Below are 13,143 nucleotides of genomic sequence, written 5' to 3'. Positions count from 1 at the left end.
TTAATGTAGCCAATTTCCATTGAGTGAACCAGTATCTCTTTTGTCATTTGGAACGAAAACATTGCGGTCTAAGTACTCGCCATGTGCATATGCCCCCAAGCAATGGTCTTTGCATATGTTTCCACAAGTCAAGAAGCAAGCCTGTACCGGCACCAACTATTCAGAGTTATGTAACGGTATTTCGCAGCACCTGAAGGCTTCATAATCCTAAGCGGACTCACTCAGACGGACTAATAGCTTTCCTCCAGCAGGAGAAGCAGTGAAGGTATCATACAGACGCATATCCTCCTCGGTCATGCTACTATCGACCTCCCCATCGAATCGAAGGAAGAAAGCCGCAACTAATTTATTGAGCTCCATTTGAGCCAAGCTTTCATCGTCAGCACGTATTAGAGTATCTGGCAGATTTTAGCGTCACTTACTTGAGACCTACGCATTTTCTGGGGCCCATGGAAAATGGCGCCAAAGCCTCCTTCTGCAAGGCCTCATTCTCCGTCTCTAGCCAGCGCTCAGGTCGAAAATCTTGAGCGTCAGGGAAAGCCTTCTCATCGAAATGGATTGTCCGATTTTGTGCGCCCACAACTGTCTGCTTTCTGTAAGTATTATGATGTGGAGGTAGATGATAAGTGTAACTGACCCCTTTGGGGATTGGTACACCTGCAATAGTTGTATCCTTGACTACGGTGCGAGGTAGGATGGCAATAGCAGCGGGATAGCGACGGAATGTCTCTGAAATAACCGCTTGAAGATACGGCAAAGAAGAGCACGTCTGGCAACGGTTTAGTCAACTGTAAAGTGATTGAATACAGATGATGCATACCCGATGGTCCGGAATAATAGTAGCATCTGGGAACGCTTCTCTCAATTCCGCCTTGAGCCGGGCCACAACATCTGGCTTACGCAGACATGCCCAGAGAAGAAATGTGAACGTATTAGCGGTGGTGCCGCTTCCTGCGAACCTGTAATAAATGTCAGAAGAAGTCAACTCTGCGCTATGGCGATGAACATACATTCCGCCCATGCATTCCTCCGCCAACTCCGAGTTGGTCAGGGGTCTTCCGAGAAAGGCATCCTCGTCACCATTCAGTGCCGCTCGAAGAAACGGAGTCTTAGTGCCCCTTTCACGGCTCCTCTTAATCAAATTGACCGAATACTATGATCTTCAGCTCCCGTTGACAGCTCGGCAGCTATTCTAGTAGGTTTCACTCACGTTCTTCCAGGCTTGAACCTTCCTGAAGTAGTCACCCACATACCCTGGAACATATACTCCCCATCGGTCTAATTGCGGCAGGAACTCTTTCTTTGTGGAGGTCAACTTGTGATACACGAGAGAACGTTTCACCACTTACGTAGATATAGGTTGGCTTCCAAGCCTGAAGATAGGCCATTACTTCATGGCTTCTTCCCGAGGTAACCTGGCCTGGATCATCATCGAACATTAGGTGGTCTATGCCGCATTACATCAGTGAAGTGTGAATACCAAAGCCGGGATATTCTGCACTCACACACCACATCAAAGGCAAGCCAGTGGAGCCAAGGGTAAACATCAATAGGACCATCAGCTGACCGTGCCTTCCATTCTTTGAGAACCATATCGATTTTGTTGGAGATATGGGGCTCAAACTCTAGCATGGCTGCCTGCGAATATCCCCGCGCGAAAAGCTTCCGTCGCTGCCGATGCGCCTGCACATCCCTTCATTCGCTTAGTACTTGGCCTGCACACATACTGTCGGACCTACCGAGTGGAGAAAAGATGGTTCTCATGAAACACAGTCTTCGCCCGCTGGATATAACAATTAACCCCTCTTGAATCGCATATATAGTGTCATGGATCTTACGTAGAAGGTTTCCTCTTTGACCAATGCAAGCGATGTGTAAATAGCTCGTGCAGCGGCAGGTTCAGCGAACGACAACTCGTTTGGCCCAATTCGCACTACCGGTCCGTACTTGAGATGAGCCTCGTGAATTCGGTCAGACTTTCGGCCAGTCCGATTCCCAATCCTGCTCCATAGCTTGGAGACTTTTGCAAGTGGTGGTCCAGGAAAGCTGCGGAGAGGATGGAAAAAGAGATTGTAGCATGTGAGGGCTATAAGGTAGCCCGGAACGGAGAAGGCAAGTACCAGGTACAACATCTTCCATGAAACCTCTGCAGCTTGACCGGGTACCACACTTTGCAAGTATGCTATGTAGCCAACCATGGTGACCGTTGACCTTTAAATCTTGGACGGATAGCTCGGCATACTGCCCCTCGCTTCCCCAACTGACCCATCGACTATGAAAACCAACTCTCACTGCATGATTTAGTTCTTGATCGACCATAGCATGGCTTGGTATGGGAGTGGGGTAGGTTACACCAATTACAGCTAGATAATTCAGAGTTGAGACGCCTAATGAAGCTTACCCCGCTCGTTGACGAAGCCAATCGCGCGGGTTCGATTCGTACAGGGCCCTGCACTTGCCAAGTAGTAGCCGCCTGTCCGTTGCCAGTATGTGTCGCGGTGGTGTATTTAACCGGAAGCATAGAGAACACTACTATCTTCAAAATTACTATAAGCCGGCAGCCATCGTGTACCTGCTTGTCATTGGTTATCTTAACGATGATGCGAATTCATTCCTGAACAGCATGGTTATTCGCATCCACCTCGCTACTCCGGCGTAAAACTAGTGCTTTGAAGTCATGGTTTGGAATAATATATGCCCCAGCAACGATTCAATATATTTTCAGAAGTTAGGACTCACTTTGATTCTGCAGTCATACGGGTGGGTAGAACTGCAGGTGTGTAGCTTTTCAGCTACTATCTTTTTCCAGTGGTACTATTCTATCTCACTAATAGAAGTTTTGTTTACATAAGTATACCAAATAACATTGAGTTTCAGCTGTCAACAGACCAGAACCGAGTTGGACGAGGTAACACAACGTCATGATGACTGAAGAGACGACAATATAAACCAGTAACTATATAGATAGGTTTCTGCTCCATCCATCAGTCATTTACTCTGCCCCATCAATCAAATTTGCAACAAACAACAATCTGTAGTGAGGGTTTAGCATTGTGCCAGATACTCAACAATCATGTCTGCGACAGGTGGCCAACCACCGACCGTCATCTCGGCAACCCAAACACCAGAAGAAGAGGCACGTATACAACTCAGTAAAATTCCCTATATGTCACTCCTAACAGTTTAATCAATATATATAGGCCAATCTCAATATCGCAAAAGAATACATGTCAATTGCCTACTCGCCAACCCAGAATAAAGGTGCCGAGTCCGTTCGCCACCTTTGCACCCCGGACAGCTGGTTTTGGAGTCCCTCCACTTTTCCTGGATGTTCCACGCCCATGGATTACGCCGATTCGCACGCCCACGTCATGGAGTCCGTTAATGATCTGCATATAGTTCGCTATGACCAGGCGTGGGCAAAGAATGGACATGTGCTACTGCGATATACGGCTGAAGGATCGCATGCGGGGAAGCCGTATAAAGGAATTGAGAGATCGGATCCACCTCGGAAAGCGAGATGGAGCGCTGCTGCTATCTTTGAGGTTCAAGATGGCAAGATCAAAAGCTTCACGAAGGATTGGGACCAGAAGGTGATGCAGGTATGTTCTTGGCCATTGTGGATGGTATGCCGCTGTGGGGCAGTAGCTGATAAGGACCGATCATGCAGATCCAGCTTGGGTGGGCGCCGGTGCAAGAATCGGATGATCCGAGGTGGAATCGAGGAATGTTGGCCGACCCGGAGAAAGCCAGGAAGGCGAAATAGTATGAATCTTCCATGGTGCATTTATGAGATGCGACTTTATCTGGTATGTGCGTTTGTCAAAATTTTGTCTGTGAATTTTGCAGTCTTAGTCTACAGTAGTACGCTTTGTACGATCAAATTGGACATGGAGGGAATAATTAAATGGCGCTTTTAGTACCTTTGTGGAACTGCAGTAGACAAATCAGCATCCTTATCGCCAGCATCCAGTCCACAGCAATCTACTCCGGAGTATAAATGGGGCCATAACTGACACCTGAGGCAGAAGGCCCAACATTATCTCCAACGCGCCTTCCTATCCTGGGAATCTACAGCACTGGCGGTGAGGGCGGGCGAGCTATGACGTGCCGCTCTCGGGGCCACCCTCTGGCCCCCTCTGTTTTCTCCGTCAACAAACCTCCAAAACAGTCCATCTCTACCACGGTACTCCTACAATTCTCCCTAATTCACACGTTCGGAAGGCGAACATCCTCATAGCCATGTTTCTCAGCACTGGCCTCTCCCGAAAAGCTCTCAAACCATATGTCGCTGAGTTTCTCGGAACGGCTCTCCTGATCGTCATCGGCGATGGCGTCGTCGCTCAGTGTCTCCTTTCCGACTACCAGTACGGCACTTGGCTCTCGATCAACATTGCCTGGGCCGCAGCTGTCTGCATCTCAGGCTACCTTTCCGACCCCGGCCCAACTATCAACCCAGCTGTGACTATCTGCATGGCTCTCGTCCGTCCCACTCCCGGACAATGGCGTAAACTTCCCGGCAAACTCTTTGCTCAGTTCCTTGGTGGTTTTGTCGGTGCCGCCATTGTGTATATCAACTACCGCTCCGCCATCAAAGACTGGGATCCTGAGTTCACTATTCCTGGCGGCTCAATTCTGAGCCCCCGTGGACACCATTCCGCAGGTATCTTTTCGACTTACCCTGCTGCATTCTTCGAGTCGAACTGGGAGGCCGCATTCTCGGAGTTGCTTGGGTCTGCAGTCTTGATGTTTGGTATTCTGAGCATCTCGGATCCGGTCAATGCGATCAGATTCCATTCGCCTCAGGTGACAGTGTTCTTCCTGCTCACTGCTATTGGAGCTGCGTTGGGCTGGCAGACTGGCTATGTAGGTTCTTCCAATTACTGTTTCTCATCAGTGAATCAAAGCTAACTCTACAGGCTATCAACCCCGCGAGAGATTTCGGTCCTAGACTGTTCTCTGCTTTCATCTATGGCAGAGAAGTCTTTACCGCAGCCAACTATTATTTCGTTGTGCCTATCTTCGCTCCTATTGTCGGATGTATCGTCGGTGCTGCCACTTACGACTCCTTCCTCTATGAGGGAGACGGCTCGCGTATCACCGACGCTCTGGACAATGTCGAAGATCGCGATGGCGCTCTGCGGTTGCACTAAGCTATGTTACTAGCCGTGGCTGATAGACTTTACTCAAAGATGACACTGGCTGAATAGAGGGTCTTGATTCGACTGCTCTCCTCTTCAAGACGACTGACGAAGATATGTACAACGACACAGAGATGGGGCTTTATGGGCAATTGTAGCCCTGGACCGTTTGACACGATATTAGGTTGACGATGGCGACAGATGTACGATGGTATACAGTATATAAATTTCCTCATTCTTATTCGATCGATCTTATGCGTTCCATTATTAGTTTATGCCACGATGGCTCTGGTGCTAGCCAATGCAGTGTGACAGAGTTCAACGAGCTGAATAAAGCTGAGGACGTTATCTTAGTCTTTAATTGATTTACATAAATTTTCCAGATTTCCCCCTAAAGTATTCTTATACGTTACCATTCCATTTATGATGTCATACTTGAATCGCTGGGTAACGATATAGACTACTGGCTATGTGAATATGTTTTAGTTGTTTATGACCAAAGCTATTACATTCTATACCCCAGAGCAACTGTTCCACAGCGCCACAGCCGAAACAGTCTGCAGTTCGAGATTACAATGTCTTTCTAACCAACTTAAGCTTGCCCACCGACCCCGCCCATCATGACCAGGATCCTCACATCTGCATAGCTGACATGGGACTATGTTATTGGTTCCGAAGAGCAGGGTCGTCTTGGCTAATCGTGGCTTTGGCTGCTGTGAGTATCTGCAGCACGAGATGCAACGCTAGCTGTACCACTCACAGATCTCTCAGACCTGTGCAATTGGGAGCTGTGGCTAGCAAGCCTTCCCCGGGGTACTCGTGGTTGGGATTTTCGAGGCAACGATACTCATATGCCAGACAATCACAGTTGCTATAATAATGAGAGGCTTTTCTCAAATAATGTTAAATACATGTATAATTTCGCAGTAAGTTTGGAGATCTCTGGGAATATTGGGATCGATTACGGTGTAGAGTACCTCGGAGTACCTCGGATGGTGGTGATGAGCGGAGCCGGAGCTGGTGCGGAGACCATCTAATGAGCCAGAGTGTCTCAGAACATCATCTCCCATCCCAGGTACAACGGAAGTGGGTGTCTTGAACCTTCCACGTAACGGTCTTCTCAACCATCCCAAAAGCTGGTCCACCACATCGTGGGGTGTGAGTGGCAGACAATGTGCGACCGGTGGATGGTGAACCCACCGAGAATTTCTCCGCACGAGCGTCGATGAATGAGATGTAGCAGCGACTGCCCCGCGGTGCCCATCAATCGAGGGGCAGATCAGCCAATTTCCTGCGCCCCTCTGACCTCTCGAGCTCCTGATAAGGACACGACAGCTCCTTCTCTCACCAACGTTCCGAACACACCAAAATCCACCTAAACAACCAGCATAATGGCCAAATCCGCCTCCCAGATTCACCGCGCCTGGTGGAAGGAATGCTCCGTTTATCAGATTTGGCCTGCTTCTTACAAAGATTCCAACGATGATGGCATCGGTGACATTCCCGGAATCATCTCCAAGCTGGACTATATTAAGAATATAGGTGTGGATATTGTTTGGTTGTGTCCTTCATACAAATCGCCCCAGGTGGATATGGGCTATGATATTGCCGATTACTACAGCATTGCGGATGAGTACGGCACGGTCGCGGATGTCGAAAAGCTCATCCAGGGGTGCCACGAACGGGGCATGAAGCTTCTCATGGACCTTGTGGTCAACCACACCAGTGATCAGAATGAGTGGTTCAAGCAGTCGCGCAGCTCCAAGGATAATGAGTATCGCAATTGGTATGTGTGGAAGCCGGCCAGGTATGATGAGCAGGGTAATCGGCACCCGCCTAACAACTGGGTGTCGCATTTTCAAGGTGAGTCCGATGCTTTGATTGAGGTTATTCTATATTCTCAGTGAGTGTTCTGACGCACTTTGTAGGTAGTGCCTGGGAATGGGACGAGCACACGCAGGAATACTACCTCCACCTCTATGCGGTAGAACAGCCCGATCTCAATTGGGAACACCCGCCCGTCCGCAAGGCGGTTCATGATATCATGCGCTTCTGGCTAGACAAGGGCGCGGATGGATTCCGCATGGATGTCATCAACTTCGTCAGCAAAGACCAACGCTTCCCGGACGCTCCTGTGAAGGACCCTCGTACCCCTTGGCAGTGGGGAGACAAGTACTACGCCAATGGGCCGAGACTGCATGAATACCTCGCAGACCTGGGCAAGATTCTGAAGGAGTATGACGCCTTCAGTGTCGGCGAGATGCCCTTCGTTAGAGACACCGAGGAGGTGCTTCGCGCTGTGCGCTACGACCGGAACGAGATCAACATGATTTTCAACTTTGAGCATGTGGACATTGACCACGGAACTTACGACAAGTTTGAGCCCGGAAGCTGGAAGCTTACTGATTTGAAAGCTTTCTTTGAGACGTGGCAGAAGTTCATGTACAATAATGATGGGTGGAACGCCCTTTACTGGGAGAACCACGATCAACCGCGGTCGATTGATCGCTATGCACAGGCAAAGGAGGAGTTCCGCACGGAAGCAGGTAAAATGCTGGCGACGGTTCTTGCGCTGCAGTCTGGTACGCCGTTTGTGTACCAGGGTCAGGAAATTGGAATGAGGAACGTTCCCATTGAATGGGACATGAATGAGTATAAGGACATCGACTGCCTTAACCACTGGCATCGGTATGATTTCTCTTCTATACATGTCGAAACTATTTACTAATTGTTCTCAATGATAGACTTCTTAAGTACAGGCCCGATGACATCGAAGCCCAGAAGAGCGCCCGTCAAGAGTACCAGAAAAAGTCTCGAGACAACGGCCGCACACCGGTGCAGTGGTCAAGCGCACCGAACGGTGGATTCACCGGCCCCAACGCAAAGCCTTGGATGTCCGTCAACCCGGACTATGTTCGCTTCAATGCTGAAGCGCAAGTCAATGACCCGAACTCGATCTACCACTACTGGGGTGCCGTCCTTGGACTGCGCAAGAAATACCTCGACATCTTTGTTTATGGCGATTACGACTTGGTAGATAAGGACAGCCAGGAGATCTTCGCGTACTCTCGTCAGTATGAGAATCAGAAGGCTCTGGTTCTCACTAACTGGACTGAAAACACACTGGAGTGGGATGTTACTGCCAATGGCGTGAAGGGAGTCAAGGGCGTCGTTTTGAACTCATATGAAAGCGCAGAAGCGGCGAAGGGGCGGTTTTCGGGACAGAAGTGGTCTCTACGCCCGTATGAAGCAGTTGTTCTGTTGGTAGAGGCTTAAATACTATGACTGAGATGAAATATGCATAGGGATTGGTGATATATAGTGCAGCCTTTAGACGGCCGCCAAATGAACATTCTTTAGTTCTCATTACACACAACGGTATTTTTATATAATATTAGTCTGACAGAATGCTGTGCTCGTGACTAGGATAGAGCCCCATGACTAGCTCAATAACCAAACATCGAGGCATATACGGCAAGTGAAAGAGCCTCCATTCCATACTCTGTTACTATTAATAGTCCGTTTCCCAGGACACTGTGTACTACATTGACGACCATCACACGAGTTGCTTGCCTCCCCGATGTTTTCTCTTGTGGGACATAGATGAAGGACTAAACATGTCCTTATGTCCAATGCGACTAGACTGTATGCGAGCATCTTAGCTCAATAAAACACTACACGAAGGAAGCCAAGTCCATGTTATTCATCAGACGCACCACAGATCCACATACCCAGACCATGTCCACCTCATCTCTATTCACACCTACCATTCAATCCCCCCATCAACACCATTAACCAACATGGCTGTGCTACTCTTCACTATAGACCATCCCGTGTCTTAAACACCCAATCTCCATCATGTATTCACATCAACAACACTATTCAAATACCCTGATTCCCCCAGCATGACCATTACTCTCTTCCTTCCTCCATCATCCTCCTCTATATCCCCTTGGCCCCATCAGTACCTTATCACCAAATCCTATCCTAAAATCCACATCCAAAATGAACCTAACCCTCATCCTCGCGCTCCTCGCCACCCTAGCAGCCTCCATCCCCGCCGACGGCCCAAGCTTCACAGACATCTGTAAGCCCAGCCCAACAACCTAACTAACACATCCCACCTTGGCACCAACATACTGACTTACCAGACAACCCCCAGTGCCACAAGGACTCCGACTGCGGCACTGGATGCTGCTACAACGGTCTCTGTCTCGCCTACTGTCTCCTCAACGAGGATGACGTTCACACGGAACTAGTCCGCAGTTTCATCGATGGTAGACACCTCCCTCAACTCACCCACACTGCCATACCAACTCACTAATACATGTCCAGAATCCCGCCTCCACACAGAAGGAGACATAGACACCACCGCCCCGGTCTGCCACACGAACAGAGACTGCGGGAACGGGTGCTGCTACCACGGCCTGTGTCTCGCGTATTGTCCGAATGATATGGCGAAGCGGGATGATGGGGATGCTACTTGGCGTTAGTATTTTCTTCTCTCCTTGATTTTACTTCGTGGGTGGGATGTGTTAGCTGACGAAAGTTGGGTGTGATAGAATCTCCTGGCAAACCGCCCAGGTGCAATCGCAGGACTTGTAAGGGTGGATGTTGCCGGAAGGGGCTTTGTACGTATTGTTATAAGGATAAGCGGGATGATGGTGTTGATGATGATGGGGAGTATGGGTATGATTTTGATGGTGATGTTGGTTTTGATGTCTACGACGATGACGGTCTCGATATTTATGATGATACCGACGACACAGCATCAGCGCCGGAGATGCATAAGAGTGAGTGCAACCCTACTTCCTTCCTATGAACAACCGACTAATAAGTTCAGGATACTCCATGCCTGATATCGACCTCCTCCCCACCTCAACAGACATTATCCACACCGACGGCATGTGCAGCAAGAGAACATGCAAGGGATGCTGCTGGCAGAATGTCTGCATGGCGAAGTGTCCTCGCGGTGAACCGTACAACGCTGTAGACGATGGTGAAGGATTCGAGGCCACTTCTTCTGACCTAGTGGACTGGAACCTCCCGCAAGCTATCTGCAGCCGCACAGCCCCGTGCAAGGTTGGTTGCTGCTGGCATGGGCTGTGTTGGGGGTTGTGTCGGTGGAAAGGTAATTAGATCATATTATGAGAGAATTCGGGGAATTTGGTTGGTAAATGAATTCAACTGGGGACCGACGAGCAAGAAGGAGTGCACTTCACTGATTGGTTATTAGTATGCTTTGGGACGAAGTAATCGGGTGATGGTGCTGTAACTCAGTACTTGGTATTGGACTTGGAGTCCTTCACGACTAAATGAACATGCATTACATGCAATCTTTTCCTTTGTACATGAGTAACTATTCCTGAAGTGTTTAACTATCGTAACCTCATATCCATAAGATCTCTAGCATACACCCCCGATCACCAAACCCCAACCTCCACTCACAGCATCCAAACCCCCATCACAACCGGAATCAACCCCCAAACCCACCTCGACACCGCCAAGCTCCTCACGCCCGCACTCGTCATCAACACCTTGGGCTCATACGCCGCCGGCTCCGTACTATTCCTCGTCCCATCCCAGCAATACTTCTCAAAGCACCGTTCACACACGTCCGGCACCTGGGTATTCGTCCGATCAAACGAGCGACTCAGAATAGCGCAGCCCGCGCAGGTCGGCCAATCCTCGTAAGACTTCCTCGACCCGTTACCCATCGTAACCACGTTCCAGCCATTAGTGATCATCTCGTCACGCTCGGAGATCTCGTACTTGAGCTGGAAGGTTGATTTGTTCGAGTACGTCGTGTATGGGTAGTTGGGGAGGTAGACGACGAGGGGCGCATGGCCTGTGATGTTACTGCTATTGCAGCCGAAGAAGGTCGGACGGGTGTTCAAGCCCTGGTTGATGAAGGTGCTTTTGTCTGGAATGCTGGGGAAGGCAGTGCCGTTGCCGATGCCGGTTGAGTTGAGACTACGTTCGTAGGTGGCCACGAGGGGACTGCCGTTGGGCCAGTTGTCTGAGGTACTGGCTGAGGAGTCGACGGCGAAGATGACGTCCACGTTGCGGGCGGGTTGGATGAGAGGATGGAGGGGGAGGTTTTGTTTGTCTTCGCCGCCGTCGACGACGTTCAGGTCCGGGGTCTTTTCGTATGAGATTGTCGCGTTGCGGTACTCATAGAAGGGGTTGGGGGAGTAGATGGCGATGTCATCGTTGCGGTCGCCTAGCTCTTCGAGGATGCTGGTGAGGACCGTTTTGAGGGCAGATGGGATGTCGGTGGTGTTAAGCTTGAGGATGAATTGGTTGAAGAGACTGGAGGAGGTTCCCATGACGAAGCCGGCGTTGTCGAAGCCGCGGACGCAGGATCGACCGGTTGGGACTTCACCGTTCTCGAAGTAGGAGCCGAGGTATTCGAGGGGGGCGAAGCCGAAGATGGATGGATCGAAGCTGCCGAATTCCCAAGGGTTGAACTCGTATACGGTCGAGTTGCTGCCGATTAGGGTCTCGCCTGGGTTACGGCCGTCGGCCACGAGGAGTGGCATGGGCATGTTTCCGTTCTGGAAGTCCTGGGTCAATGCGATCGATGACCAGGTGTAGCCGGGGCCTCCGTCGGTCGCGTTGATGAGTTGGTAGGAGAGTGCGCGACCCCAGTAGTCGGTGAAGGAGGTGTTGAAACCAGCGTCTTTCTTACCGGCCACGACCTTGGCTAGGTCGCGGTAGTACTTGGCTGTATCCCAGGCTTGCAAGCCGTTGGTCTTGGGGCCTTTCGTGATAGAGTTCTGGAACTGCCAGACTTCGCCCTCTTTGTAGGTTTGTAGGTTGGAAACGGTGGTGAAGTTGTTGATGTAGATTGAGCCCAGGAGCCAACCACCTCCGGAGAGCCCGGACAGGTATGTGGCTGACTGCAGAAGACCACCGAGCTGTCCATTGTGTGTTGAGTTCTCTGTTCGACTGTCGAATGCTTTGAGTGCGCCGGCGCCGTTGGTTAGGGCTCTGTAGCCACCGCCAGATACGGCAATACCGATGTTGGGGATGTTGGTGATGTTGGACGAGTGGCTGTTGATGTAAGAGACGGCGTCAAATGAGCTCATGTTGATGTGGCCGAAGAGGTCTTTCATTGCTGAGACGGTCTGCTTGCGTCGGACGTCGAGCCATGCTGTCTCGTTCGATGACAGGGTTGACGCGCTGCGGATCGTCGGTCTGTTTGCAGGACAGGAAACATTGCTCGGGGTATAACCGTCAGGGGCATTGTCCAATGCGCGAGGTGAGACGTCTGCAAATGTGAGATCGGCGGTTGTAGGAACAGCGACGCCTCCTATGACCGAGTCAGCATGGGTTAGTGCTGCATGATGGCGGTCGAGATAGGAGATATACCTTGGATATACTCCAGGGCGGCTAGAGCCGTAAAGAGTGCATTAAACTTCATGTCTGCTCTGGGTTGCACCAAGTGACACGTCTAGCATAACACAGACTCCAGTGCATGATGAATGAGGGTGCTCCGCAGGGATTTATAAGAAATTGACGAGCGGACCACACCATTAGCGCTTATTTATTACCAAAATCTCCGAGCACATAATCGAGCACAGCAAAATCTGAGGTGGCAGGGTCAAGCCAGGCAAGGCGCAGCATGTAGACATTGTCGGCCCTGACTTGTGCTGCCAGAGATACTACAGAAGACTTTGTTGTAATTACATTGTGCCCCGTTCAACTAAGCTAGTGCAGAAACCCCGTCAGGGTCCATGCAACGGGGAATTCCGATTGGAGGGTGGTGTCAGGCAGCAGAATAATATTGAGACGATCTAAAATAGTATCTTCCTGTGTGGTTTCATTGGCATGGGCATAGGCTCAGCCCTACGGGGCAGCCCGCAACTCAGACCCTTCCGGGTTTCCGAACGAGGAACAATGTTTGGGTAGATATCCGTACGAAACCTCTACAATGGCCTCTGGTGAGATATGACAGGACATCAGTGGACCAGCACAGCCACTGAATATTTCAGTCAGC

The 13,143-nt window shown here is 50.2% G+C and overlaps 6 protein-coding genes across 6 annotated transcripts; 4 read left to right on the top strand and 2 right to left on the bottom strand.

The window, feature by feature from the left end:
* Nucleotides 1–28: 28 nt before the first annotated feature.
* Nucleotides 29–2,162, bottom strand: BO87DRAFT_332064 (benzoate 4-monooxygenase). Its single transcript, XM_025620356.1, has 10 exons — nt 1,839–2,162; nt 1,740–1,783; nt 1,506–1,693; nt 1,350–1,447; nt 1,211–1,300; nt 1,011–1,153; nt 821–959; nt 638–769; nt 423–586; nt 29–370 (listed from the first exon to the last, which is right to left on the bottom strand). The coding sequence occupies exons 1-10, from the start codon at nt 2,130–2,132 to the stop codon at nt 208–210; spliced, it is 1,455 nt and encodes a 484-aa protein (XP_025481336.1). The 5' UTR covers nt 2,133–2,162; the 3' UTR covers nt 29–207.
* A 911-nt stretch (nt 2,163–3,073) lies between these two features.
* On the top strand, nt 3,074–3,778 carry BO87DRAFT_414964 (uncharacterized protein; the record flags this gene model as incomplete). Its single annotated transcript, XM_025626660.1, has 3 exons — nt 3,074–3,140; nt 3,223–3,602; nt 3,671–3,778. The coding sequence occupies 3 exons, from the start codon at nt 3,074–3,076 to the stop codon at nt 3,764–3,766; spliced, it is 543 nt and encodes a 180-aa protein (XP_025481335.1). The 3' UTR covers nt 3,767–3,778.
* A 365-nt stretch (nt 3,779–4,143) lies between these two features.
* Nucleotides 4,144–5,480, top strand: BO87DRAFT_332063 (glycerol uptake facilitator). Its single transcript, XM_025620355.1, has 2 exons — nt 4,144–4,866; nt 4,920–5,480. The coding sequence occupies exons 1-2, from the start codon at nt 4,243–4,245 to the stop codon at nt 5,151–5,153; spliced, it is 858 nt and encodes a 285-aa protein (XP_025481334.1). The 5' UTR covers nt 4,144–4,242; the 3' UTR covers nt 5,154–5,480.
* A 755-nt stretch (nt 5,481–6,235) lies between these two features.
* Nucleotides 6,236–8,478, top strand: BO87DRAFT_332059 (glycoside hydrolase family 13 protein). The gene is made up of 3 exons (XM_025620354.1): nt 6,236–7,004; nt 7,070–7,829; nt 7,886–8,478. The coding sequence occupies exons 1-3, from the start codon at nt 6,533–6,535 to the stop codon at nt 8,415–8,417; spliced, it is 1,764 nt and encodes a 587-aa protein (XP_025481333.1). The 5' UTR covers nt 6,236–6,532; the 3' UTR covers nt 8,418–8,478.
* A 668-nt stretch (nt 8,479–9,146) lies between these two features.
* On the top strand, nt 9,147–10,280 carry BO87DRAFT_414961 (uncharacterized protein; the record flags this gene model as incomplete). Its single annotated transcript, XM_025626659.1, has 5 exons — nt 9,147–9,228; nt 9,293–9,418; nt 9,477–9,629; nt 9,704–9,934; nt 9,985–10,280. The coding sequence occupies 5 exons, from the start codon at nt 9,147–9,149 to the stop codon at nt 10,278–10,280; spliced, it is 888 nt and encodes a 295-aa protein (XP_025481332.1).
* A 134-nt stretch (nt 10,281–10,414) lies between these two features.
* BO87DRAFT_375459 (lysophospholipase Plb1) lies at nt 10,415–12,639 on the bottom strand. Its single transcript, XM_025623045.1, has 2 exons — nt 12,516–12,639; nt 10,415–12,456 (listed from the first exon to the last, which is right to left on the bottom strand). The coding sequence occupies exons 1-2, from the start codon at nt 12,565–12,567 to the stop codon at nt 10,586–10,588; spliced, it is 1,923 nt and encodes a 640-aa protein (XP_025481331.1). The 5' UTR covers nt 12,568–12,639; the 3' UTR covers nt 10,415–10,585.
* Between the last annotated feature and the right edge of the window lie 504 nt (nt 12,640–13,143).

This window comes from Aspergillus neoniger (genome assembly GCF_003184625.1).
Source record: "Aspergillus neoniger CBS 115656 unplaced genomic scaffold BO87scaffold_11, whole genome shotgun sequence".
NCBI classification, from domain to species: Eukaryota; Fungi; Ascomycota; class Eurotiomycetes; order Eurotiales; family Aspergillaceae; genus Aspergillus; species Aspergillus neoniger.
The sequence above is the reverse complement of the archived record's forward strand: the minus strand, read 5'-3'. Positions and strand labels throughout refer to the sequence as shown.

Excerpts from the sequence above, each read along its gene's own strand:
- BO87DRAFT_332063 (XM_025620355.1), top strand. The coding sequence starts at position 4,243 with ATGTTTCTCAGCACTGGCCTCTCCCGAAAAGCTCTCAAACCATATGTC. Across the intron at positions 4,867-4,919 it reads TGGGCTGGCAGACTGGCTAT|GCTATCAACCCCGCGAGAGA; the intron begins GTAGGTTCTTCC and ends CTAACTCTACAG.
- BO87DRAFT_375459 (XM_025623045.1), bottom strand. The coding sequence starts at position 12,567 with ATGAAGTTTAATGCACTCTTTACGGCTCTAGCCGCCCTGGAGTATATC. Across the intron at positions 12,457-12,515 it reads CGCCCTGGAGTATATCCAAG|GAGGCGTCGCTGTTCCTACA; the intron begins GTATATCTCCTA and ends ACTCGGTCATAG.
- BO87DRAFT_332059 (XM_025620354.1), top strand. The coding sequence starts at position 6,533 with ATGGCCAAATCCGCCTCCCAGATTCACCGCGCCTGGTGGAAGGAATGC. Across the intron at positions 7,005-7,069 it reads CTGGGTGTCGCATTTTCAAG|GTAGTGCCTGGGAATGGGAC; the intron begins GTGAGTCCGATG and ends CGCACTTTGTAG. Across the intron at positions 7,830-7,885 it reads TGCCTTAACCACTGGCATCG|ACTTCTTAAGTACAGGCCCG; the intron begins GTATGATTTCTC and ends TCTCAATGATAG.
- BO87DRAFT_332064 (XM_025620356.1), bottom strand. The coding sequence starts at position 2,132 with ATGTTGTACCTGGTACTTGCCTTCTCCGTTCCGGGCTACCTTATAGCC. Across the intron at positions 1,301-1,349 it reads GGAAGCCAACCTATATCTAC|AAAGAGTTCCTGCCGCAATT; the intron begins GTAAGTGGTGAA and ends ACCTCCACAAAG. Across the intron at positions 587-637 it reads GTGTACCAATCCCCAAAGGG|ACAGTTGTGGGCGCACAAAA; the intron begins GTCAGTTACACT and ends TACAGAAAGCAG.